General features: G+C 42.6%; 3 protein-coding genes and 1 long non-coding RNA gene across 14 annotated transcripts in view; 2 read left to right on the plus strand and 2 right to left on the minus strand.

Moving 5' to 3' along the window:
* Positions 1 to 626: 626 nt before the first annotated feature.
* Positions 627 to 3,882, minus strand: LOC126923187 (methylcrotonoyl-CoA carboxylase beta chain, mitochondrial). The gene is made up of 9 exons (XM_050736431.1): positions 3,528 to 3,882; positions 2,637 to 2,890; positions 2,292 to 2,563; positions 2,056 to 2,203; positions 1,574 to 1,989; positions 1,370 to 1,504; positions 1,166 to 1,302; positions 1,010 to 1,095; positions 627 to 934 (listed from the first exon to the last, which is right to left on the minus strand). The coding sequence occupies exons 1-9, from the start codon at positions 3,639 to 3,641 to the stop codon at positions 817 to 819; spliced, it is 1,680 nt and encodes a 559-aa protein (XP_050592388.1). The 5' UTR covers positions 3,642 to 3,882; the 3' UTR covers positions 627 to 816.
* The window catches only part of LOC126923180 (transcription factor 12), a 110,744-nt gene continuing 88,138 nt past the window's right edge, over positions 2,890 to 25,495 (plus strand). For all 11 annotated transcript variants that reach the window (XM_050736389.1, XM_050736384.1, XM_050736388.1 and 8 more), the window contains exons 1-7: positions 2,890 to 3,438; positions 4,156 to 4,439; positions 6,711 to 7,030; positions 22,308 to 22,357; positions 23,987 to 24,266; positions 24,350 to 24,378; positions 24,496 to 24,540. In XM_050736389.1, coding sequence (XP_050592346.1) covers positions 6,949 to 7,030; positions 22,308 to 22,357; positions 23,987 to 24,266; positions 24,350 to 24,378; positions 24,496 to 24,540 — 486 coding nt within the window. In that variant the 5' untranslated portion in view covers positions 2,890 to 3,438; positions 4,156 to 4,439; positions 6,711 to 6,948. The remainder of the gene's footprint in view (positions 3,439 to 4,155; positions 4,440 to 6,710; positions 7,031 to 22,307; positions 22,358 to 23,986; positions 24,267 to 24,349; positions 24,379 to 24,495; positions 24,541 to 25,495) is intronic.
* On the plus strand, positions 4,401 to 6,296 carry LOC126923693 (uncharacterized). Its single transcript, XM_050737389.1, has 6 exons — positions 4,401 to 4,439; positions 4,886 to 4,920; positions 4,980 to 5,148; positions 5,224 to 5,293; positions 5,411 to 5,548; positions 5,855 to 6,296. The coding sequence occupies exons 1-6, from the start codon at positions 4,401 to 4,403 to the stop codon at positions 5,923 to 5,925; spliced, it is 522 nt and encodes a 173-aa protein (XP_050593346.1). The 3' UTR covers positions 5,926 to 6,296.
* On the minus strand, positions 6,675 to 7,324 carry LOC126923214 (uncharacterized). Its single transcript, XR_007713083.1, has 2 exons — positions 7,105 to 7,324; positions 6,675 to 7,047 (listed from the first exon to the last, which is right to left on the minus strand). It is a non-coding gene; the product is annotated as an uncharacterized LOC126923214 (long non-coding RNA).

Here is a 25,495-nt window from a genome sequence, read left to right on the forward strand (position 1 = left end):
ACGATATCGAATCGAGTTGACGAACAAGATCCCGCCCAGTTAACATCGTTCGAGATTTTTACCACTTTGGACAATATTAGGGACAATGTTAATGGAATGAATTACGGCCGGTGAAAATCTTAGAATTGTGACCGATCGTTCCAGAGATATACAAGGATCGTTGTATAGGAAGAATAATCACGAAGCTTCGAGTTTGGGTTAATTAGCATCTGCTCAAGAAATTTCTCCGTTCAGCGACCGCCAAATTTTCGCTCACCTCTTCCGTTCTCGCAATCCGTGTTACTTCATTTCCCAGCTGTACCCTCGCGAATAACCGCATAACAATACAGCCGCTATACTGCCAGAAGAAAATTGGCCTTTGCGAGCGGAGAATGTCGAGGAGACCTAGTCGCGCGACGAGATGAAACAACGTGATGTGACTTAAGCAACTTAGACAATTACGAGGTAATTAATTGCTGCTATAATCTCAATATAATTATAACGGAACGCGAAAAATGTAAAATAACTCTTAATAAAGCGAGAGAATACGCGCGTGGACGCGTGCTCGTTGTTTCGCATCCAGAGATGTTCCCTACTTTATAGACGCGTTAAGGAACAAAGATAGAAGGCTAATAAAGACGCGTATAGAAATATACTATATATATATAATATATATATATATTATATATATATGTGGAATGTTTAATGATCATGTATACATGATAACTTTGTATAAAAAATATATATCTTTGGCCTAAAATTTTGTTAGGAAGGCTACAAACATCGGTTCATACTTTCATAATTACAGATCACTGGTTGCATCGTTGAACACGAACCTTACATTCGGAAAATTCCGAATTTAGTTTCTGGTATGGGTGCATTTAGCGCTGCCGATAGACTAAGACCTAATACCACTCTAGTGTCGGTCGGATTGATCACACCGTCGTCCCAAAGTCTGAAAAACAATTTACTCGAATAACTTGCATTTGCTCTCATAAAGTGAAAGGACTAATAGTACGTGAAAATCTACCTGGCACTAGCATAGTACGAACTGCTCTCCCTTTCGAATTTCTCTATGATCGGTCTTTTCAGCTGCTCCTCCTCTTCCGGGGTCCACTGTCACAATCGACGAGATTATATCGATAATTGACAAGACAATAACAGAACGAATTGCAATGTTTTGTACCTCTTTCCCATCGCGAACACGTTGCTGCTTGGTAATTTGCGCTATTACATTCGCAGCCTGTATCCCTCCCATCACGGATATTTTTGCATTCGGCCAGGTATAGAGAAATCTTGGCGAATAAGATCTACCACACATACCTGCGTATATATCGAAATTAAACAAACTGAACAGGACTCGAACAGTCGTTTATCAAATGCAAAGTACCGTAATTTCCTGCTCCGTACGAACCACCGATCACCACCGTAATTTTGGGCACTTGAGCGCAAGCCACGGCGTTCACCATTTTTGCTCCATTTTTAGCAATACCCTCGGCTTCAGCATCCTTGCCCACCATAAACCCTGCAGTTTTACAATGACCAGATGTATTAGTCATGGGAACGCGGCAATTTCATTCAACGAGATACGTACCTGTAATATTCTGCAAGAAAATAAGCGGTATCTTTCTCTGAGCGCAGAGCTGCACGAAATGTGTGGCTTTTAACGCGGCCTGCGAAAACAGTATGCCATTATTCGCAACTATTCCCACGGGGTAACCGTAAATTTTCGCGAAGCCGGTAACCAACGTTTCCCCGTACTGCGCCTTAAACTCGCGAAATCTCGATCCATCCACGATCCTCGCTATCACTTCTCTGACATCGTACGGTCGCTTCAAGTTTACGCCAACTATACCATAAATTTCATCGACAGAATACAGTGGTACGTCCATCTGTTTGTCCAAGTTTACGTGCATCGGTCTTTGTCTATTCAAGTCTTTCACAATTTGACGAGCCAAGTACAAGGCGTGAGTATCATCAATGGCATAATGGTCGGTGACTCCAGAGGTTCTGAAATTAAAACTCCAGAACCATAATCGAAAACAAACGATGTGTCCAAATGTATTTGTTAATTACCGACAATGAACCGTCGCACCGCCCAACTCTTCCGGAGTAACATCTTCGCCGGTAGAAGCTTTCACTAAAGGCGGGCCAGCCAAGAAGATAGTACCTTGATTGCCAACGATTATGTTTTCGTCGGCCATGGCTGGCAAGTATGCGCCTCCTGTATAAATTGATTAAATGTCATTGCGAACAATTGACGTATAACAGTGCTGAGAGATTCAAGTAGAATACGTGGATCATAGTGAGACCTGCTGTGCAACTTCCCATTACTACTGCAATTTGCGCGATCCCCTTCGAACTTAGGATAGCCTGATTATAGAAGCTTCTTCCGAAATGCATTTTATCCGGAAATACGTCGGCTTGTCTAGATAAATTTGCGCCACCACTGTCTACTAAATATATGCATGGCAAATGATTCTCTTCCGCAATTTCTTGAGCTCTCAAGTGCTTTTTCACCGTGATTGGATAGTACGTGCCCCCCTTCACAGTCGGATCATTTGCAACTATTACGCATTCAGTGCTAAATGACGACGACATATTTTTAACATAATTTTCAAAGAATTTTTTCAAGTCCGGAAATTCGAAATACTTACCCTTCTACCCTGCCGATGCCAGTAATAATTCCACCAGCTGGTACTTCCTCGTTATCGTACAGTTCGTAACCAGCTAATTGAGAAAATTCGAGAAAAGGAGATGTCGGATCGAGAAGCGTGTTAATTCGTGCTCGTGGTAAAAGTTTCCCCTTTTTTAGGTGTCTTTCTCTCGCCTTTCGTCCCCCGCCCTCTACAACCTTTTCGACTGTCTCTTTTAGTCTATCTACCATACACTTCATTTGTACATAATTGTCCTAGAAACATTTTTTTACCAGCTCCACATTCGTTCTGACACTCATTTTTAACCCCCAACCAGTATCATTGGCTCATAGATAATTACTATAGAGTTTATTCAATTATAATTTGTACTTTTTACTTTACGCAACGAAAATCGCTGATAGTCATTACGATGACAGTCATAGAATGTGGAATAAAATTAAACAAATACTAAATATTAGAAATCATAATTGTACAAATACTGTTATTAATTATCCCGATTTAGCAAAATAATTCAAGCTGTGTGATCGCTAATGATTCAACGATAACAGTTAAGAGCCAATTATTTTCATTATTCGAAACATTGCACGCACTGTTTTTAATAAATTATGAAAAAATGGCGCGCGCAATGTTCGTAATGTTTGTATTACGCGCCATATATCATCGTGACTCAGTTGCGCAGTCGTCTATCACGCTCCGAATGCGTTTAAATAAACGATATCAATTTATCTCACACAAGAGATAAAACAATCCGTTCGTGCAATTAATATCGCGATAATTTTTATATCCCTTCCAAAGTGATAAGGTAATATCGATCAAAAGTGGAATCCTTAAAGAGATTAGTTTCAGGATGATTCGTTTATGAATGAAATGCGCATGTACTCTCGTTCTAACCTGATACTCCGGTGACTTGGTGTTTTGTTCACTACCGATAATGATAGCTTCATCGTGGAACGTTCTTGTAGTATGGCGTAAATTTCTCATAAAAAGATTTCCTTTCCTTAACATCCTTATTAATATCGATCCTTTTGTTACTTTATTTTCGTGAATTATGTACAACTATAGTGTGTACTATGCTCACTACACTTTACGATTGCCTATATACACGGCAACTACAACAATGTAATTCACTTATTTTTGAGACCAAACTACGCTGCCATCTCAATGAAGTTATTCACAGTTCGGAGGTTGAAGCTTTTATCGTGATATGCGGTGGGAATAACACATAATTGTAGCAGACTATTTATCAAAGCATTGTGAAGAGAGATAATTTTTTTCAACTCAGGATCACGTAAGGTCAATGATATAATACAAAATACGTCAAGATATCATAGATTTTTCCATTTGTTTTTCAATAGGACGAAACATAAAAATGCTTTTATTGCTTTTATTAATTGACGATGTCAAATTTTATATCTTTTACAATCGATGATGTAAAATGGTATAATATAGACAATACATAGACAAATTTTTAATTAATATATATTAAATTCAAATAATTGGTACGCATTGCATTTTATAGATGGCGCTCAGATCGCAGGTTTGTGCTAGATGTCGTTGGAAGCGGAGGTGTATCGCTACGCAGTATCCGTTTTGCGTTGCATTGATGAAAGGTTTAGAAAACGGGTGAAGTTGAGAATACTTTGTCAATCGTGGACGAATAACAAACGTGTCTCAATTGATAAGTAGCTAACGATAGTCAACGTAGAAGCAAAGAACGTGACAAGGTATTAGATCAAGTTCGAGAAAAATTTGAAAGCTTACAGAATGCCGGACATATCCAGTCTATCTCATTACCCTTTAAAGGTAAATATCATTAAAGTAACACTGAATTTGTCATTTCCTTGAATAATTCTACTTTGGAATCATTTGCTTTATTCCTATTCGTTGCACGTCATAGTCCTTACTTTCTTCGCTTTGTTATCGCTTTCCGCTCGAGCGATTACGACGATTTCCCTTCGATATTCAATGTTTTCGATTATGAGAACAGATGTCAGATAACCTCTTAAAATAACATTTTACGAAGGCTTTACCGTAGTTCCTCTCGACGATGCATGTTTTCTAAAGAGTAAAATAGAATTATGTAAGGGCACGGCAATGAAACAATTCCATAACTTGTTTGACAAGTTTCTCGTATTATCAAGGCGGTTTCTGCAATACCGCAATTGCATTGTCAAGAATCCGTTGCCTAGAAAACTCTACTTATTTAGCATTTTAAGATCATTTTTTATGATCTTGTCGGATTTTTTCAGGTGATATTTGCAATTCATTTAGTCCTAGTAACATGGTAAGAATAAATTTTTTGTTTACTGTATACTAATGTGCAATTTAGAAAGTATTGTAAAGTACTGCAATATATGGAATGTCATATTTGTACTACATAGTTAAACGATGGATTTCTAGGAGCATTCAGGGACATTGGTGCCCAAGGTCTGTAATGTTTTACAATTTTCTTTTCTTCGTCTGTTTATTGTGGGCTATTCACAATATCGAATCAGATGAGCCTCTGCAATTTGTAAGCATTTAGCCATTCATATATATTTTATGGTTCTGGTAAGATCAGTGTTTGTAATAGAATTATATATTTTAGGCACTTTTTATAAATGTACTGTCCATTTTTTTTGACATAGTAACATTAGCAGTCTATTTCCCATCAATGTGTAAGTTGGTGCCACTTACTATCAAATTTAAGACTAACACTTAAAGCTTGATAAATTATATCGTTGATTAACCTCCCTACGCAGAAGATATATCAATCTGATCGCACGAACTTGTAGATGTATCTGAGACGCTTAGTGCAACAATTATGATCATAAACATGATTGTTCGCATCATCACAAGCGTATATCTTCTACGAATAGGCCAAGCAAGAGGTGGATGTTTATCCACAATGTTTACTACAGGTCCTGCAATGGGTCAGTAATACATTGGATACAGATGTTTTGTAGGCCTGCGTTGCTTCTACAAAGTTATGCTTTGAGTAGGTGCATGACATCTTTTGTTTCAAGTATGCATAATTATATCGCACAGTTTACGCTACGTTGTTTATAGCAGTATTTGTGAATGTAATGCTTGATACGATACAAACTGTTTACAATGTACAGCGTTTTATTTGCAACCATATTGAACTATGCACTGTGTCGTACTGCCTTTTTTGTACATGTGGTTCATAATATGAAGGGGGTGGGGAACAAACTTTTATGAATGTTTTTCTATTCTAGGCTTTGGTCGACAGGATTACGAGGACATATCTCATCCGATTCCACAAAATTCCGATTTTGCTGGAGTTTAAAAATACGATATGACATTACTAAAGTTCGATACGTCGAAAATTACGCGATATCATTGTCATATCTCTCGTAACTCGTAAGAAGTACGCGCACGTATAATCACGTTACTGACATTAAATACTACTTTATTTATATATTTTAAAATCTCTAACAACGATGACATTCAATGCAATCTAGAATTTTTATTTTATGTATATACGTATGCAAATAACGCTCCGTCGATACGCGATGACACGAAAAGAACCGTATATTATTATATCATTATAATAAAACTTAACTTAACTATACGTTTCACACGCCCAACCTATAGATTTTATTCTGTACAATTATTTGTACTCGTAACATGTGAATAAACATTTTCATTGCAACCGTATGCCCGAACTCCTTAGGTTTTCATAGACTGTAATCTTTAATCTTCAATCTCTTAAACTTATTATTTAAGACTAGATTGTTCGTAGATTAATGAAAAGAAAAAAAAAAAAAGTAGAACACGAATAATCATTGGATCGATCCTCTGATGGCGCTGGCAGGAGATTATAAACCAAATTTTGATCAAAACAGGATAAATACGTTATTCAATATTGCTGTCTTTTGTTTACGATTTTTGTTTAATTCGAATTACTTTGTTGAAAATGATATAAGTTATTTTCAACAAAGTAATTCATTTTCCACGAAAAAATATATTCTCTTGTACTCTTTTGCCCGTCCACCAGAGAATTACTAGACAATAAGAAAGATAAAGAAATAACGATTATGTTCGATTAACGATAAATATATTTTTGCGAAGGTATCGAAAGAGGAAAGAATGATATTCAAAGCAGCCGCGTAGCGACAGTGGCGCGAGTCAGTGGAGAAAGAGTGGCGCCACTGATGAACTATAAGAGCCGCATCGGTGAGGCGGCGTGGTTCAGTAGTGTGCGTGACCGTTCCGGGAGGAGGGTGACTCCACGCGCGGCCACACCGCGAAACCGTGCCCCACTCGCATCAACCACGAACGTCCACTCGTTTTCTCGTCTCGTGAAAACATGGCGGCCAGCGACGACGAGCCGATGCATCTCTACGAGGTCTTTCAAAACTGCTTCAATAAGATCGCCAACAAGCATCCTGGTGAGTGTCGTCAGTCACTGAAACAATACCCATTAAACACAGAGAATCAGGAGAATTCTGTGCTGTGCGTGTACCGTGTGAAAATAGAGCGACGGAGTCTCTTGTGTCTAGTGTCTTCTGCGAGAGCACCGTGCATTAAACGCAGCAAGCGTCGCTTTTGGTGGTTCCCTGGTGTCAACGAATCATTTTACAAAGGGTTAGGAAGAATTCTAGTGTTGTGTTTCGGTCCATCGAGCTCTTGATCGCATCGACGATCCGTGCCGGACGATTCTCTCGACTGACTCGCTCCGTTCTGTGTTTTGGTTTGCTTGTCAGTGCTTTGGACAGTGCTGCCCCGTCGTAGTGAACTAACCCCCCGAGAGAGAGAGAGATCAGTTCTCTTCCTTGTGCTTCGTGTATCGCTATTATTGTTCTTTCGTTCGTTAAAGCTCGAATACTATTTGAATATTGTCCGTGTGGCGTACTAGACGCCGAAAATATAGCCCACATAACCTAGACATCGGAGACTCGTCGCTCTCTCGCTCGCTGTCATGTGCAACAGTCGATCGAAACCGTTGTGATACATTTGTAAAGCGTCCGTACGATTAATACTGAAAACAACAATGTTAAACATTAATGCCAGTTATTATTTATTTCGCGTATCATCGACGTTCGTTGATGTGGCGATATTCGTTTTCAAAAGTTGGTCCCCGATTGGGCGAGACAGCCGAGACCCGATCATGTACCACGTGTCCTCTCGACGACGCCGCTGGAATCGTTAGAGGTTAATCGCTCGAACATAATATAAGAAAGACCATAAATCGGAATCTTTCTCCTGGCACGGATCCTCGAAAGACTTCTGGAGGGTGGGAATTACGGTCCTTTCTTTCTTTTTTCATTTCTTTCATTCTTTTTTCGCCTTTCCCTTTTCATGTAGTTGACCGAGAAAGAAATAGTTCTTACAATTCGGAGCATTGTTACGCCATGGTCGTTGCATCGACTGTATTTAAAAGAGGTTCCCATCCTTTCGCGAGAGTTTTAACACACGTCAATTCCAGCACGTGTCTGTTCGATCGAACGCTGATGATATTATCGACGTTCGATGTTGATCACGCTCGTGGTCGAATATTCTTATCTGCTTTCGAAATTTATATCTAATATGGTGACATTGTCGAGCTTTGATTTATCAGTGATAAGGTTAATAGCAATAAGGGTAGCAGGCTTGGTCGGTCGTGTCGACCACGAAATCATTTCGAAAATTGTTGTTCAAAGGGAATTGTAAAGTCGACTGTTTGCATGTCGCTCGGGATAGTTGGTAAACCGAGTCTCGGTTGTTTGTTTAGCTTGTGGATGCTGTTTGGAAAACGCTGGAGGTGGTGCATGGTTGTCCTCGACCAAATGCTCTTCCTAGTCGGTAACGAAATGTTTCGTGTCGCGCGTAGTACCTACATATACTACGTACACAGGATCGACGACTATCCAAATTAAACGTTTTTTCTTTCTCTTGTTAGACGAGCCGCGTTAGATCGATATATCGATGCACGCGGCGAGTTCGTGTATTTAATCGGAGATTAGATATACGATTCGCCGGCCGAACGGCGTGTCGAGTTTTACACGATGTTTGAAGAGCGGTCCGAATAATTGCGAAAATATCGTGTCGATTGTTTAGGATCGATCGTCGTCTTACTCATTTATATTCCCGATGTTTAAGCGCGCACGGTGTCGGGTTCGTTAAGCGTCAATTGTTCGGACGAGGCGGCCGCCAATTGCCAACAATCCGGTTAATTCTTCGCTCGTTTCGTCCCTGTTAATTTCAACGATTGCCACTTTGACTGGAAACATTGTATACGATTTGATATAAAGCATCGTTCAGATTAGTCCAGTTACCTGAATTCATACGATTTAAAGTCCAGTAACTTGAAACTTCTTTACCAGCATGAAATTATCGTTTACTTTATTCCAGACATTTTTTCAAGCCTTTATACTTTATCAGCCTCGTTAGCAGTGAAACTTAGCAAATCGATCGGAACGATGCGCAGATTTTTTAGTTTTGCAGCTATTAAAATAGTGTGTGCGTTTTCGGTAATAATAATGTTTACTTTTATCAAGACAGGAACATGGTCACGTTTCTTATCTTATTTTGTTATTCTTGTCTCGTTACTTTAATCTTATACGATATATGCAGGTAGATGTTAAAGGTGGTTCTATAGCATTGGTCAATTGTTACTTAAGGGGGAGCCACAAATTCTCATTCATTGTTTTAATATCTGAAGGGTCAGGGCTCGATCGTTCAAGTGCAAGGGTATCTAAAAATAAAGGGGAATCTCCAACGTACATTCCACAGATATTTCTTTCCATTTGGATGAAGCGTTTCTATCTTTGTTCGTTAATGGGACTCTACATACATACATATGTATACGTCTCAAAGGTTCTCGCACGACAGGATGGGCAAACGGCAAAATTGCACGTAATGCCACGAAAACACGAGCGTAGATTTTAATGGTCGATTCGATCTAAAATTATCAGACAGTGACTCACGAGTAAATTTACCTGAAGCGGAGTTTGTTTCGGGAAACCACGGCACGATAAAGCGTTCACCGTCCACGATACGTTTACTTAGGAGGAAATACTTTCTGTAAGCACTAATTATTCAATGTTGACCAACCAAACGCGAATGAATGTACAGGGTGTTTCAGAAACGATCTTTTACCATCTTGAAAATTTTATCTCTCGATATTCCAGCCTGTTTTAATCGTTGATATTACCGATTCATAGTTGAAAGAGGCTTATAACTCCGGAAGTAAAGATATCTGGATCGATGTGCATCTATTAAGACTCTTTCGCTTGTTTTGGCGAAGCAGTGCGAGCTTTGCCTCGACTCTCATTCACGTTCCCTAAACTTTCTCCGATTGCGATGTTTTTGTCCGGGATCGATATTTCGGTAGGAAGAAACGCGGTGCAATATCTCGGCGATGGCTGGAAAATCGAATCTTTCACGGGACGATTCTGTTTCAGCTCGTAAACTGTAGCGATGAATCCGTGCGACTTGCAAGTATTACAAGGGAATACCTCCTCGCAGGGATACGCGGCTGATTTGATCTGACCCAAGAGCGCCATTTCTGAAACTCTCTCGTTCCCCAGAGCGAGAGTTTGAACGAACAACCATAAACGAGCTCCAGACACAACACTCGTGACTTAGCTCTCCTTCTTCCTTTCTCTTTCCATCCCACAGACCCTTCGATTTCTCTCTTTTTCCCTTTTTACCTTATTTCTCTCTCAGGAGAATTATCGAGGGAGTGTCACCGTGATGCACCTGCCTCTTGCTCTCTCTTTCTCTCTTTCTCTCTTTTTTCTCACTCCCGCTATATCCCTGTCTTCCTGCCGCCTTCTCCTTCACTCTCGCATTGCTTATTGGTCGCACACGCGCCTCGCACACGACTCGGTACCGCAATGGCTCGCCTATGAAAATTCTCGATGGTACTTCGATTGGATAAACGGATGATTTCGTAACTGCGGAAATGAAAATGCGTACGACTCCCAAATGTAACCTGCAATTTCCTCTAGCAGTTATGATTCTGTATAATACGTATGTTGCCGAAAACGATCAGAGCGTTAGAGGATGGCTGTGCATATCGATCTATCAAGTCGAAATAAAAAAGGCTATGGATCTGTTAAATCGATATAAAAGAAAAAAAAATTGAAGCGATAGACGTTAACCGTTTTAAATTGTTCTAATTTTTCTGAACGCGATAGGCAAGCGATTTTAAAACTCGATACGTCATCGATCAATTTCGCTTCAAAACTATCTTTCCATTTATTTTTGAAGTCGAATATACGTTTCTATCAGCCTCTTGAGCGCTTAAGAAACATTAATTGATATCGCGTATGCGGAATAATATTGATTAAATTAAACAATCGGAAGGTGTGTATACATACGTGTTTGCGGAGCTCGCCAATTCGATTTCTTGCATCGCGAAGCGCGCTCTATTCTTCGAGACGTTCGAGCAACTCGTTACTCGTTAACGAACCATTCGTGAAGCCGTGTTCACGGAGAGGATGCGGGATTCTAGCGCTATTCTTCGGTAGTTTCAATTCCGGAAGCTGTCCGGTCTGAAAGTAAATCAGGGAAAAGTTTCCCGTGGTTCGGCTACGAAACTTTTCGATCCTCTTCTTAGGGAAGGCCAAGTCCAAAGTGCGTTTCATGTACGGGCGCGCACACACAAATCAAGGATGAGCATAATCTACATTTACAGCAGGGGCCCGATGAGCATCTGCTTCCACCCCTCTTCGCCCTCGACCCCTCATCCCTCGACGCCCTAGTCTGAATCCCTTTCTCCGCCAACGAGCATCCTCCCACCGTCGTGCACGCGTGTATTCTCCCGATCACGATCGTTTCTTCCTCGTCAGCGTCGAACTTTGTTCGCTCGTTCCCTCTCTCTTCCATTTACACGCCAGAAACGTATAATATACAGCCAACGTATAGTATACAGCGTCGGCCATAAGTATATCGACACGCTTATAAACATTTAGCGTAAGTCGAATGCTTTTGACTACTTTTATTTTCTAGCCGTACTGTTACAAATAAGCTGCGGATTTTTATGCAATTTCGTATTCTTATCGAGAGAATTGAAAAAACGAGACGAAATTTATTTCGTTATACCTATACGCGTAATACAATCTCCTCGGAAAGTAAGCCAACGCCCTTTAAACGTAAGACGTTTAAATTGGTTCCGGAGGTGACTATACCTGTCTATAACGTAAAATATCGAACAAAGTAAAATTCGTTGGCGTCTTGCATCGAATGTAATTGAGTAGGTGTGCTGATACTTATGGCCGGCGGTGTATTATATACGCGCGTGCGACACCAGTGTCGATAGGTCACGCGGAGATCTCTTCGTACGTTATCTTCAACTTTATTATTTGCTTTATCACTAGCGAAAAATTTGTAATCATTTAAGCTCGACCTTTCAATTCATCACGATTTTTCCGACCTCTCCCTCTCTTTCATTCCCCCCTCCCCTCTCTCTCTCTGCATCTATTGCGTCTCGAAACAGAGGATTCTCTTTTTGCGTTCTTCGCGAAATCTGTGTAGATATTGTTGGTTGTTGTGGGTTTTATCTTCTCGCTGCGAGCAGGATAAAAATGCCCTTTGATAAAACGCCTAACGAGTCGTAACACTTTGTATATAGGATGATACTAATATATTGTGATGATACGAGTAATTTCAATATGCACTGGTATTTTTTTGTTCGAGGGTGAATGTGCGTCTTTCGATCGTGAGGTCATCGAGATAACAGTAATATAAAGGCGCGTATTTATCAGCAATCGTGTCCGCGAATCTTAAAATGTTGCAGAAATTGTTATATTCGCGCTTCGAAGGATTATTTTTCACTCAACGAGAAAATACGCGTATCACGCAGCCTTCTTCAAACTTAAGACGATTATCAACGATAAAGAAACGCGACTAGATGCAAAACGAAGGAAAGAACGCGGCAGAGTCGAAGGTTAGTCAAAGCATGGAGATTTACTTTCGGGCTCCTGAACTAGATTAGCTGGTTCGATAGCGGAGAGTAGACGCGAAGGTGTTTGAGAAGTTGGCGAAACGGGCGAGTGCACGGTGCGACTCGAATTCCTGACTAATGCAAGTCCCTCGTTACCGAACGTACGCCGCCATTCGCCGCGCTCCCGTTATGGTCGATATGAATTTGCCACAGCGTGAAACGCCATCGTCCTGAAACTCTTCGCTTCTCTCCCATTCTCCTTCTCTTTCTCTCCGTATCTTCCCCTCGAGAGTAACGCGCCAACAATCTCGTGTCTCCGCTCTTTCTGTATTTCTCTCTCGGTGGCCGTCCGCTGGTCTTGGTAAATTCGCGATGTTCCACGGGGAAGAGCAAAAGTCCATTAGCCATTGCGAGAACTGGGTTACCGAAAGGAGCTTGGACAGATAAAAAAGATTCTCGACGATTCTCTATATTTGGCGCTTGTCGTTCCCTTTCGCCGATCAGCCGTTTCTGATCCGAGATCCCCGATTCGAACTTCAAAGTCTCCAAAATCATGCAACATTTCCCTTGGTTTCTGTTACCACGGATACACGTTTCTTATGCCGAATGTCTCTGCAACAGTTGTTATCACGTTCTCTGGAAAGACGGTCTATCGTCCTAGAGTCTCTTAGCAGTTTGACTGAAAGCACCACCCTATGGAGTACCATATCCTGCTATCCTCCTGTCTCATTGGCGTAGGCTTCACTGTTCTCAACTTCGTTTCTTCTTTATCGTTATAATGGTAAAAGTTTCTTTGGATAGATTTACTAGTTTATACGTCGAAAACAACAAGTGAAATTCATATAATAGAAGTTCGTCGATTCTCCTTATTATCGATCATTTTTCATTCATACGGTAGGTGTTGAGCTTCAGATAAATAAAGTCCATATAAAAGAAACTCGGTTGTAATTTAAATTCTCTAAAATATTTCATTTTCTCCTTATACAATTCCACGAAATATCACTTTTGTAATAGAGCAAAAGTGAAAAATCTATCTGACCAGAAACCTTTACGCGCTGTTACATTTCTTTATTAATTATTAACGACAAAGAGAGATAAATTGTGGCAGCAAACGAATCGAAATTAAATCTGGGCATAACGCGCGACAAATATGTTCTAGTATAGTCCGCTATCGCAGCATAGAAGTTAAGTCTCTTCTGGTTAACGATTCAAAGTTGTGTCATTGCATAGATCCTCGATCTGCGTATTCTTGTTTTCGTCGTAAAGGTACCAAAAGTAGCTTCGCTTTCTAAAAGAAGTATAAAAAAAAAAAAAAAAAAAAAAAAAAAAGAAAGGAAGGAACGAGACTGGCGGAGACGAAGAAATTGATCGCAGGCCGATTTAAGCCGGGTAGGAAGAGCGATGCCACCTGTAACAGATCGTGAGCGCGCGTAATCGGCGAAAAGCTGGCTGGTCGAACGCGTGTGCAGACATTCACGCTCGCGCACAAATGCACGCAAGTGCGCGCCGCTGGTGGGTCTGTACGGCGCCGACCTGCACCACGGTTCGGAATAGACATCTGGCCAGATTTCGTTAAGTTTGGCCCACGTGTACACACCTATACGTACGTGTATATATACGGCATATATAGGCGCGTACACGCGACACCGGGGCTCGAACAAATGTGCATTCGGCTCCTGGCGCCACAGCCGAAAAGGGGGCTCTGATTTTTTGGCAGGTGCCACTGTCCTCGACCAGCGTCACTTTCCGACGTTCAATGGCCTGCCCCCGACTCACAAAATTCCTCGGAATTTCGAATCTCATCGACCGCGAGATACAACGGGTCAAACTCGACCATCGAACTTTGTCTGCCCTGTAATTTCTATCTGATCATCCTCGACTCGATTCTCCCTCTCTCTCTCTCTCTTTCTCTCTCTCTCTCTCTCTTTCTGCCCCTCCCCCCCTCCTCTCCCATTCCTCGGATCCGTCGATTTAGTGGAAAGCAATTCTCAGAAGAAATAGCTCTTCTGTCTATCGTCGTTTATAAGGCACCCTTGCCTTTCCACCCTGTGTAAAGGAAAGGCCATCGAACGCGCGTGAGAACGCGTGATCTGGTAAAACGTGAAGGCGAAAATGGCGGCAGCTTCTCACCTGTTGAACGCAACCCCGAGGCGATGCAGAAGATTTGCTCCTGCCTCGAACGTTAATACTCTTGGTGGTCCTCTTGTGCCGTGCTGGTTCGCGTGAACCCGTGAATGAAAACCCGGGTTAACCTAGCCGTGAGAACTGGAGTGAGAGGGAGAGAGACAGCGCGAAATCGGAGCACGTGTACGCCACGTGCCATGGGCGGCACGAGTTCGCGCGCGCGCGCGCACACGCACGCACCTTTGCCACCTTTTTTCCACCCGATTTTACTTTACGCGGGCACTTCGCTCGTTTTCACCATTTTCGATCTCGCGGTAGCAAACCGTGAACCTGTTCTCGCGCATACTCGCGATTTTCGGACGAATCGTGCCAACGTGCGCGCATCCCATCTTTTACTTTGGGTTTACCTTCTGTATACAGTGCCCCATGAAAGTATTTGAACGATTATCATCAGACTGCGGATTTTTATGCGAATTCGTATTTATATGAAAACGAAGAAAGTAGAAACCTAGACAGAGGTTCGTTTCATCCACTAAATATTACAACAGGTCTTGTATTTTGGGAATTTTATATATTTTCGTTATTATGTACATCCTATACATGTTTTCGATCTTTAAATAGCCCATACATGTATAAAAATTCGTAGCATTCGCTTTTCTGGACAACTATACCTTAAATGAACATACTACTCATACTCGTCATACTGACGAATAGAGTGCTGATATATTTGCGAAACTATGCGAGAATGTAGATGAATGTACAAATTTATAAAATATCTGTACTAATGGTGTATAAAATATCTTTTATTTGTATGTGCAAAAATATGAATTTGCGTAAACATCCATAAATTGAAAAGTAGCAACTAAAATTCTAAGCTACGTCGTTCGTGTTTATCGTTGCTTTTCTTACAGAGACATCGAGTTGGATTCTGTCCAAGGAATACGAACAAAAGGGATTCGCGAAACGATACCCTCGACGGATAATCCATTTCAGGAACATTTCAGATCGTTTTTCTCTATCAGTCCGGTTCGATTATTTTATTGGTCTTCGCTTAGGTCAACATTTCTGGAGAATTTAAATTGAAGTAGAAATTGATCACCAGGAAGATCGAAATTTCAAGAAAACTGAAGAGAGATTTTTGGTTTTACAATGTTTACAAACCTGTAAAAGACACCTGTAAAAGATGGCGCTCTGAGAAGACAGATCCCCCTCTTTGCCCAACGAACGACTCGACTACTATATCGTTTTCCTCTGTCGATTTATTTCTCCCAATTGTTCCTTGATTTTCGTTCGATTCGAGAAAAAAGAAACTTTAAGAAAAATGAACGATGAATCATATATGGTGCTCCGCGTAAGAACAACAGCAAAGAAATATATTTATCTATACTTGAACAATCTTATCGCTATCGGTCCAAGGCTGAAACAGTTCCGGTCAGAAGGAACCCGATATTTGTGATTGTTGCTGCCAATGTATTAAAAAGATGTTTGAGAGTCACTGGAGCCCCCGTAGCCTGCGCCACTGTCCTCCGGTGGGCCCCTTCTAGGGTAACACGAAGGGGGGCACTGACAGCGACAGCTGCCGCTGCTGCTGCTATATTCCCCTCCTTCTTTCTTTCTCCATCTCTCCTACTCGTTGTCCGCGTCTCGCCGTTTCCACACGGTCCCTTTTGCCGGAGCCATAGCCCTCTTGGTCCCGCCGGGCCCGTTGGCACCACGGCATCCCCACCATGATGCCCATGGTCGCGTGGCAGCCAGCCTTCTCCTCTACAAAATACACCTTCGCTGTTCCGTTTACATCCAAACGCCGCAACGGACGGTCCCCTTTTTTCTTCCTTTTTCTTTCTCCCCCTCTCTTTTTCTTTTTCCCTTCGTTCTTTCTTCTTGCAGCGCTTCCTTTCCTCAGACTGCGAATATCACGCTCGAGCCAGCCTCGCTCCTTCTTGCGAATCGTACGCTCGATTCGACTCTTCGCGTTGATACGTACCGGTCGCTGGCTTGCTACTCTTTTTATCCCAAATTTTTGCTGCTCCTGCTATCTTCCGCTACGGAAAGTAACGGTTTCAAAATACTCGCTCCGATAGTTTGCATCAGTCTCTCTGATTCGGATTTCACCTGCTCTGCTTGGCATACAAGGGATAATTTAATTAGTTTCGTTGCAATTGGAACGTCGAATGAGAATCGACGCAGGCTCGATTATATTTGTATCAATCGTATGTACGTACACGTACATTTATATATATGTATACATACACGACTTTTACGCACCTGACGATAAGTATTCTTTCGTTGCTACGCGTGCATTGCTCTTCGTATAGTAACAAGTAACTGCCGAGAAAAAGTGGCTCGTCTGCATCGATCCCGAGTGAAGTATTTCCGCGAAGTCCATCGGTACTCGAAGAATTTGTCTGGATCGATCAACGCGTTTCGCCACTTCAATTTCTATATTTTTCGCTCACATTCGTGGGGTCCTTGTACCTATCCGTGTACCTAGCCGTACACCCATAATACACTACTGAAAATCGGTTTCAGAGCCGATGAATAAGTTGCGATATTATATGTAGAAGTATAATGCACACGCTCTTCCGATTATTTTCACTACACTGGTTCCACTGTGGTCTTGCGAGCGAGCTTTCGAAATTCTGGCCTTGCAAACAGCTTGGAAACTTGGAGATATAAAAACTTGCGTACAAAATTCCTTCGAATATTAATTTCATCCAAGTCCAAGCTGAACATTTCAAGACAATAGCGTAAGACCCGCGTGTTAAGTAACGTTAGATCGTCGTTGCGATACAACAGAGAGAAACGATCGTAGATCGATCGAACGATTCGATTCGAGTCAGAACTCTGGTTCGGTTGAGCACCAGTGTCTACCTGAGTTCTTTTTCACATTTTTTTTCCTCTTTCTCCGCTGGTCTTCTATTCTTCCTCCCTCTGGTGTACGTATCCCCTCTACCATTGGGGTCGAGGGCCCCAAGGGTGGCAAACCTTTCCCCCTTCCTCTTCTTTCCCTATTCTCTGCCGGCCGCGAACTTCTTTTTTCTTCTTTTTTCTCTTCCCTTCCTCCCTTCTTCTTTCTCTCTCCTCCCTTTCTTTGTCCGTGCGTGTCTCTCTCTCTCTCTCGCTCGCTCGCTCGCTTTCTCTTGCTTACCTGCGGGAACTTGGAACACCCTTTTGGGTCGCGTGGCACCGTGCACCGGCATGGTACACACGCGAATTCTCCCATAGAAATCGGTCGTTGGGGTGCGTGGGTCTGCGTAGTGGCGGTATATGTATCGGGTGTCCTGCAAATATGACAAAGAAAAGAAGAATTGTTGAGAAGAATCTGAAAATTTATACGGAAGTTACGACTGTTACAAGACGCTCGCTGCAAATGTACATATATCTAGTAAAAAAATTAGCATACAACATGAATAGATGTCTGAAACATATAACAAGTGCAGAGTAATCTCTGCTGGTTATAGGTATTCTATGTACTTTGTATTTTCAGATTTGTTTCAAGATTTGTCTAATAAAATCGCGAAACGTTTCGTTACAGTGGAAATGAAATTTCAAAATGTTTCCTACGATACACGTGATGTATTCGTAAAAGATTTCTATAAGTATTCGAATACTTTTGTCAGACGCTGTATCTTGTATTTTGGGAATGTCAGTCGTATCCTGATTTCTTGAAACGTCGTCACGAAACGTCGAGGACGACTATTAAAATTTACACGCGGGCGTAAAAAAATGCAGCGACTATTCGAGGGAGATAATCGAATTAAGCCTTTCCAAGGCGCGCAGGTGTTTCATTATTTCTTTCGCCGTTTTTACAAGCTTCGCCGTCACATTTTTCTCCGCGTTCATTTACGTTTGGTTTAATCGTGCTCTCAACAGGTGGTGATACAACACGTTAGAAATTCGATCGACCAGATTTCGGGCAGCTTTCTTTCTCCGCTCGATCTTACGAGGCAAATTGCTCGAGCTCCTACTTCACGATGCTGTGGTTTCTCGCTGAGGCAGCGACGAAGTTTTGCCGGTGTTTCGCGTTTCTCGAAAGAGTTGCTGGTTGTTACCCGGTGATACTTAATTTTTCTTCGTGTTCCCGCTGTTAGCTACAAGTTGATAAAAGATCAAAAAATTAAGAATATAATAATTGTTTCTTCAGTGTGTAAAGTTGGCTGACTGTTTTACAACGCATGTTGCTATTTGTTGGATGATCGATATTTCTAGTTTACATTTGCGCGTAGACAACTTGTTGCTAGGAACACAGGCCGTTTCGAAACCGAGACAAAAGCAAAATGTTCCTTCCATTACGTTGTTTCAACAACGTGAACAAAATGTTTCCACAAGTTGATATTTGTTGCTTCAACGATGACGCGGTACAATCGAGTATCGGTTGCTTGTGGGAACGAAAAGGATCCTTTGGTCGGAGTTTGGCCAGAGCGCAGCAAGGTACCCACGCTGATCAGGCGACTGATCGTTTTTCGAAAAAAGGGAAAAAATCAAGGGTCGGGTCAAGCTGTCGCTGGAATCCGGGGTCAAAGTACAGTCACTTAATTCTGGTCCACGTTGAACACGTTCGATCGAGCGTGTAATCGTGTCTTTTAACGCATCCATCGATCGTCCCTAGATTATGGAAATTTTGCGTTATATGGAAGGAACGCAGCTCGTTGATTAAACCCTTCTTCGTTAACCCGTCTCGCGAGGCCGAAGCCGCATTTTTACCACCTGTTCTTTAATTTCACTTCGTTCTATCGGCTAGATGAGAACCGGATGCTGACGTCTAGAGGTTTACCGAGGTGGATTAGTACGAACGATAAGTCTGTCGTATCGCGTGGTTCGCTCGAACTTGGACGTTCGACGCGGAAACTTTTCTCGCTGCTTTTCTCCGGAATCGGGAAATGCAGATACGCGGCTCTACCGTTTCGCGGTGCCTTGTCTTTCACGACCATTTTTTTTTTATGTCCGCGCTTGCTTTTCAACGTTTAGTCGTTGCACGCGTTTTTTTTTACGAGATCGTCAAAACTCTGAAACGCTGGCTGGCATTTTCGCGGCACGTAATGTTCGCTGATATTTTTTCCTTTCTCTTTCATGCGTCTCTGTGGCGAATTCGCGAAACAGCATCGAAGCGATACACAGTCGTAGATTATTCGGCAAATCATTGAAAATTTATACATTTGCGTAAACAAGTCGCATTTCACGAAACATCGTCCATTTATCTGTTTTCCCGACTGTACGTTCGAGGTAGAGAAGAAATATATAATAAAATTCGCAGGTGAGTATCCTTATTCGTTTTCGGACTCTACTCCTCCATAGATTTTTGCGTCGGAATCTATAGGTAAAGTAGAATGGAGCGGTTGCAGAGGGATGTACGCGAGGTAACAACACTGTGATCGGGGGAAAATAATTTTAGGTAATTCTAATTCGATGGTGTCGCGCTGATATACGACGCCGAGCAGGCTGACCACCAAATCGCGGTCGTGTCTCGCGCGCTGAAAATCGTTGGTCGCCGCGCGCAACGCGGCGTGGCGCGTGGTTTTCGAGGTTGTGTCGCGCATTTCGCGAGCTGTAATGCCGAATTGATGTCGGCCGAAATCCGTGTAGATGGTATCGTGGCGACCAGTGGCCGACTGTGGCGCCGGTAATTCGCCGCCGACATTCTCGTTCCCTCTTTCTGCGATCCTCGTATTCCCTTTCTCGTATTTAGAGTTAAAAGTAGGAAAACGTTAATCATTTGGTAGATAAGATACGTGAGAACGTGACACAACGTTCAAGTGAATTTATATTATTATAATACACATACGTTATCCTATATAAATGGTAGTATAAAATTAGAATATGCGGGCACTCGAGTGGATTTGTAGCGACAGCACATGGACGTTAATAAAATATACGTATGCGTTAACCCCAAACTAGCGAGAACAGTTTGATCTGATTCGAGCAATTGTCGAGGAAAGTATACGCGAATTTGTCCTGCGATGACGTAATCGAACGACACACGTGGAACAGATGATCACCGCGCAAAACGCTTATCAGGAGGCCCGGTATCTCTGTATATTACATATAACGCTATCTTGCAGTAATATCTCTTTATCGTAATATTAATTCAATACGTTGCAAGATAATTTTTAGGAAAATCGCTAGATCGTTGTAATTTTTCCGACGTCGCTGTCGCCTGTCAGGATACGCATGGCACGGGGCAGCGAGTTGGGTTCGATGGTTCGCTAAAATGGTATCTTATTTACCGTTCTCCCGGTAGTCTTTATCTTACCACCGGTGATCTTTGATTCCAATAGCGATACTGGCATTGGAATACCGTAAATCGTGGAGGAACAGGGGCACGGACGTTGTTTCCGTGGCGAGCGAAACACACTTGGTCGGCAAGTCGGACAAGGGCAGCAACTCCGGAATCTCGTCGAGCGGAATCCGTAGTAATTCTTCATCGAGCAATATTCGATAGAGGTGACGCCGGCAGGAGCCAGCGTGGAAGACGAACTAGTCGTGACACGAAGGCCCGGTGCTCAACACTACGTCATAACGGTCGAGCTGGCTTGCACTGGCTCTGAGGATGACACGATGGACCATGGTTTAGCTTGTACTTTGATGCATGATATTGCAGACTCGGTACTGCACGCTTCGGCAAACATGTCACGAGCAAGCCGAAACTGTTAGGATTCATAGTTACCTCGGCCGATCGTGGCATAGTCGGACACTCGCCCTATCGTCTACGCACGGCTATATCCGTCCTCTGTAATATGATATACTCCTTCTGTACCATTCCCTTTTCTCGGCTAGTTATCAACCAGCTGCACTTTCCGCTTTTGCCATTTTAATAAGAGAATCTCTCTCTCTCTCTCTCTCTCTCTTTCTCTGAATCGCTAGGTAAATTACTTGGAATAATTAATACGTCCTCGAATTGTCGGCAAATCTCACGTTCGAGGATGGTCGATCGAGGAAGTTACTTGGATCGTTTATGTACATAGGGTATGGAGCAACTGGAAGGGATGGCGATCGAATTGCGCAATAATAGGGTGTAACGTTAAAATATCGTTGAATTAAAATTAATCGGAATTCTTGCGCGGTGGTTTTCGAGACCGGTAAATCCAGCCGATGCTCGTAAATTCTGTGCAAGATACGCGCACGTAGATTCACGTTCTCGTCTGTCTGTAGGCGCGTGTGTGTATGGGGTGGGCATTAATAACGGATGAAGCCTCGACTGCGGAAACCTCGTAATGTTTATCTCGTTGTTTATTCTGCATGCGTCGCAGCCGCAACGCGGAAAACGCGTACATCCCGCTTGGATTCTTAACGCGATCGCGGTTTTGATTTATAAAGACGGGGCGCGAATTTATGCCCGGCATTAATTTTGCATCGACTCCGCTTGCCACGCGTTCCACTACGGCATCAGAGCTTAGTCTTCGTCTTATTTCGCTCCCCTTTTTGTCGGTACTGCGTCTGGAAATAACGTACGTTTTTAATATTATTATCGACATTGCGAGTTACGTAAATTCCCAGCCTCGAAAAATTGCCACGCGAAATTTATAGCAAGATTGGAGATGTTCGCGTCACCCAAGCCTTAACGTCTTACGATACAATCCTAAACATTGCATAGAATAATGAAACTTGTCGTATATTATGTATACTTGTTTCTATCGTGACGAATGGATTTTAACCTGGCTTGTTGTCTGTTGCAGAAAAATTAGGCTTCCAGTCGCCGTATGGCCCCACGATGGACAATGGGATGGTAAGTCTCGTTCCCTTTCTTATTTTTACTCGTTGATTATTCTTGAAACGCGAAGCGGAAACTGGATGATGTTCAGAGGGTAAATGTAAGGTCTTTTTTTCCCCTGCAGAGTCGACCATCTCGAATCTTAAGATAAAGCAGGATTACGTAAGAAACAGGAGCGCAATAATTATTGCAGTCGTAGAGGCAAATTTATCCGAGAAAAAGTTACTCCTTTTCTTCTTCTCTCTCGCGGCGCGCCCTCGAGTACCCCTCTACGTAATCCCAAAACTTTATCCCGAGTAATATTTTTTGGGAAGCGGTTCTCATCGTGTTTGAAATTTTCCGCTAAAAACACTGTACGCCACTCTCTTGCCGGTAGCTTATTCGTAAAGCCGGGATTTAATTTCTTTAAATCCTGGTAACAAAGGGAACAGCATCCGTTAAGCGTTCTTAAAAAGTTCTCCTTCGATCATCTCCTCGCACGTTCGTAGTTTCACCTATTAAAAATATATAAACTTTTTCAAAAACGTCACGCGAGATTTTTCGCAAATTAGGAGAAACGATTTTTTCTTCTTTTTTTTATTCAATACAACATTAATTCACGGAACGATGAAAGTTCATTTTGTCTAGAAAGTAAGAATTACCCAATTTCGCGAGGGTTGAGCGCCGTCAAGCTCCGGCTTTAATATCACTTACCCTCTCCCTTGTTCGCGACGATGTATTTATACGCTTATGTACGTGTACATGCACACACGAACACGCACATATATTAATATATACATTCTACCGAACAAAGGAACCGAGGAAGGTCGCAGGGGGTTAAGCGAGCTCGGATGAAAAGTTATGCCAGAGTGTGGATAAAGTCCCTCGTACTTCCTTCTTCCATGGCTTACTGCTCATCTATTTCTTTTGCCTTCGCGTAGCCTTCGCGGCGATCGGCAATTAGTTACGCCTCTGGGAGAACGATCGGAGCGAAGCGTTTTTTGCGCGAGTTACGCGAAGCACGAGTTTCATTTGGGAAAGGAATGTTGGAAAATGATGTTCGCCGCAGTTTCATGCGAAACGTTAAATACAAGTCGATGTTACGAAACGCGTAAGTAGTAAATAGTCGACCTTGGGCCCGCAGTCTTTTTCAGTGTTATCCAGCCTCGAGAGATAGATTATTCGTCGAGACAATGTCTCGTGGCGATCCGTGTCAGAAAATTTGCACGGTCTCGTCGTCGAGCAAATCTCGTTTTCGAAACAATTTCTTCTTCAGCTTATTACGTAAAAAACAGCGTATGCATGCGAATGGTTGACGAGGTTTGTCCGAGGAAACGGAGATAGCAGAGATTTTTTTACGGCACCAGGGAATAGTATCTAATCGGCAGTCGTTAAACCATGCCTGATAAGAAGTATTGATTTTGATAGGTTTAGTGAAGTCGCCTTCCATTGGCTTCTTTCGAATGCCTTCTTCCTCCTGTCTCTTCCACTAATCCTGATCGATGAAAATCGATCCGATCGTTCCGAGAATTTTTACGTATTCGTCCCTTTCTATACTACTGGCCGTGTATACAACGCAGTGTCGAAAATCACTCGAACGACACGATAAACAGCGTTAAACAGCGGTAACGGTACGGGAATAAGGAAAAAACGTTGATTTTCCAGACGTATGGCGGAGGAACGTTCGGTCCAACGGCAGGCGGGCCAGGCGGGGGGCCAGGGGGAGGTGGAGGTGGTGGCGGAGGCGGGGGTGGCGGGGGTGGTGCTGGAAACAACGGTGGCGGAGGCGGTGGAGGTGTCGAGGGTGCCACTTACCCCCCGGACTCCCCGTACTTTCCGTTTGGGAGCCGAGGCGTACCGCCCTCCGTGGGGACGCCCACCCCCGCTGCTAACCCTGCAGCTCCTACCGGCAGCAACGGAGCACGGCTACCAAATTCGACAGCCGGTCAGTTTCATCCTTTTTCTCTCTATTCGATCGCAATGTAAAGGAATACTAAAAAAAATGAAGCGTATCGTTCGGTGTTTCAGGTGCCGCAGCCGTAAAAAGGAAGAAAGACGTAAGTATCTTTCATCTCGTTGAAAGTAGAGGGATCCCATTTTCCTTTGAACCGCGAAATTTCGAACTTGCGCGTTACACGTACTAATTTCTGATCTCGTGTTCGTTTACTTAACAGGCCCTGGATGGAGCGGATGGCGAAGTCGTAACAACGCAGCACTGGGTGAGTGACTCGAAAAAGATTCGATAAACGCATGCCAGTCCATAGTAAATGTGTTTCCTGTCCCGACATCGGGATTCGATAATGGCTTCGAACGTATCGGAACCATATGAGTTCAGCGGCGCGATTGATAAAAGTCTGTGTCGGAAAAACGATAGAATTAGGTTAGCTCGTAAATTACGCTTTGCCCCCTTTTTTTCCCTTTCTTTTAGTACGTGGTTCCTCGAGCGCGACTCTTGGAAGACGCTCGGATGATCTCGGGGAATGCTCATGATCGTAATCTTTACGAGCAGAGTTATAGAGTATAATGATTTTACCAAGAGTCCAGCTCGGGTTAAAACTTGGAGATCTCCAGCCTGTTTCTCACGAACCTAATCCCCGATGATCACACGCCCCTCGTTTTTTATCCATCGAATTGCCTCTTCGCCGCGATTTTTGTTTCTCACCGATCGTTATCTCGCTCTTACACTGCTAAACCGCGAATCGTTCGCAAGACCGTGCAAGGGAAAATTAAAAAGTTTTCGTTTCGCGAATACCTTTGATATTTGTACTTTATATTCGCTCTTTCATAGGAGTTTATTTCCGTGTACGAAACAAATAACAACAATAATAGCGATAATAAAATTCGGTCGCTTCGGATATCTAAGTGTCACAGATTTCAGATTACAATCTGGTCAAGTCGGAATTTCAATTTGATAATAAATCGATCGTAAAGCGGGGAGAGCTATAATGACTCAGCAATGTGTTTGAACGCTTAATGCTAGCACTTGGCGCTAGCAAAATTTCAGAATGTTTCGTACAAATCACGTAATATTGTACGTTCGTAAAAAGATCGTGGAAGCGTCGGAATACTTTCGCCAGTTACCAGTTTCGTAGTGGTCCTGCGAAGGTAACCTCGAAAACGCGTACGCGAGCGAGAGACCGGGCTTTCGGTAAATGGAATATAATATCGATTGAT

This window comes from Bombus affinis, chromosome 13 (assembly GCF_024516045.1).
Source record: "Bombus affinis isolate iyBomAffi1 chromosome 13, iyBomAffi1.2, whole genome shotgun sequence".
In the NCBI taxonomy this organism is placed as follows: domain Eukaryota; kingdom Metazoa; phylum Arthropoda; class Insecta; order Hymenoptera; family Apidae; genus Bombus; species Bombus affinis.

Excerpts from the sequence above, each read along its gene's own strand:
- LOC126923187 (XM_050736431.1), bottom strand. The coding sequence starts at position 3,641 with ATGTTAAGGAAAGGAAATCTTTTTATGAGAAATTTACGCCATACTACA. Across the intron at positions 1,096-1,165 it reads GTGTTCGCGATGGGAAAGAG|TGGACCCCGGAAGAGGAGGA; the intron begins GTACAAAACATT and ends CGATTGTGACAG. Across the intron at positions 935-1,009 it reads TCGTACTATGCTAGTGCCAG|ACTTTGGGACGACGGTGTGA; the intron begins GTAGATTTTCAC and ends ATTGTTTTTCAG.
- LOC126923693 (XM_050737389.1), top strand. The coding sequence starts at position 4,401 with ATGCCGGACATATCCAGTCTATCTCATTACCCTTTAAAG. Across the intron at positions 4,440-4,885 it reads TATCTCATTACCCTTTAAAG|GTGATATTTGCAATTCATTT; the intron begins GTAAATATCATT and ends GGATTTTTTCAG. Across the intron at positions 5,149-5,223 it reads CAGATGAGCCTCTGCAATTT|GCACTTTTTATAAATGTACT; the intron begins GTAAGCATTTAG and ends TATATATTTTAG.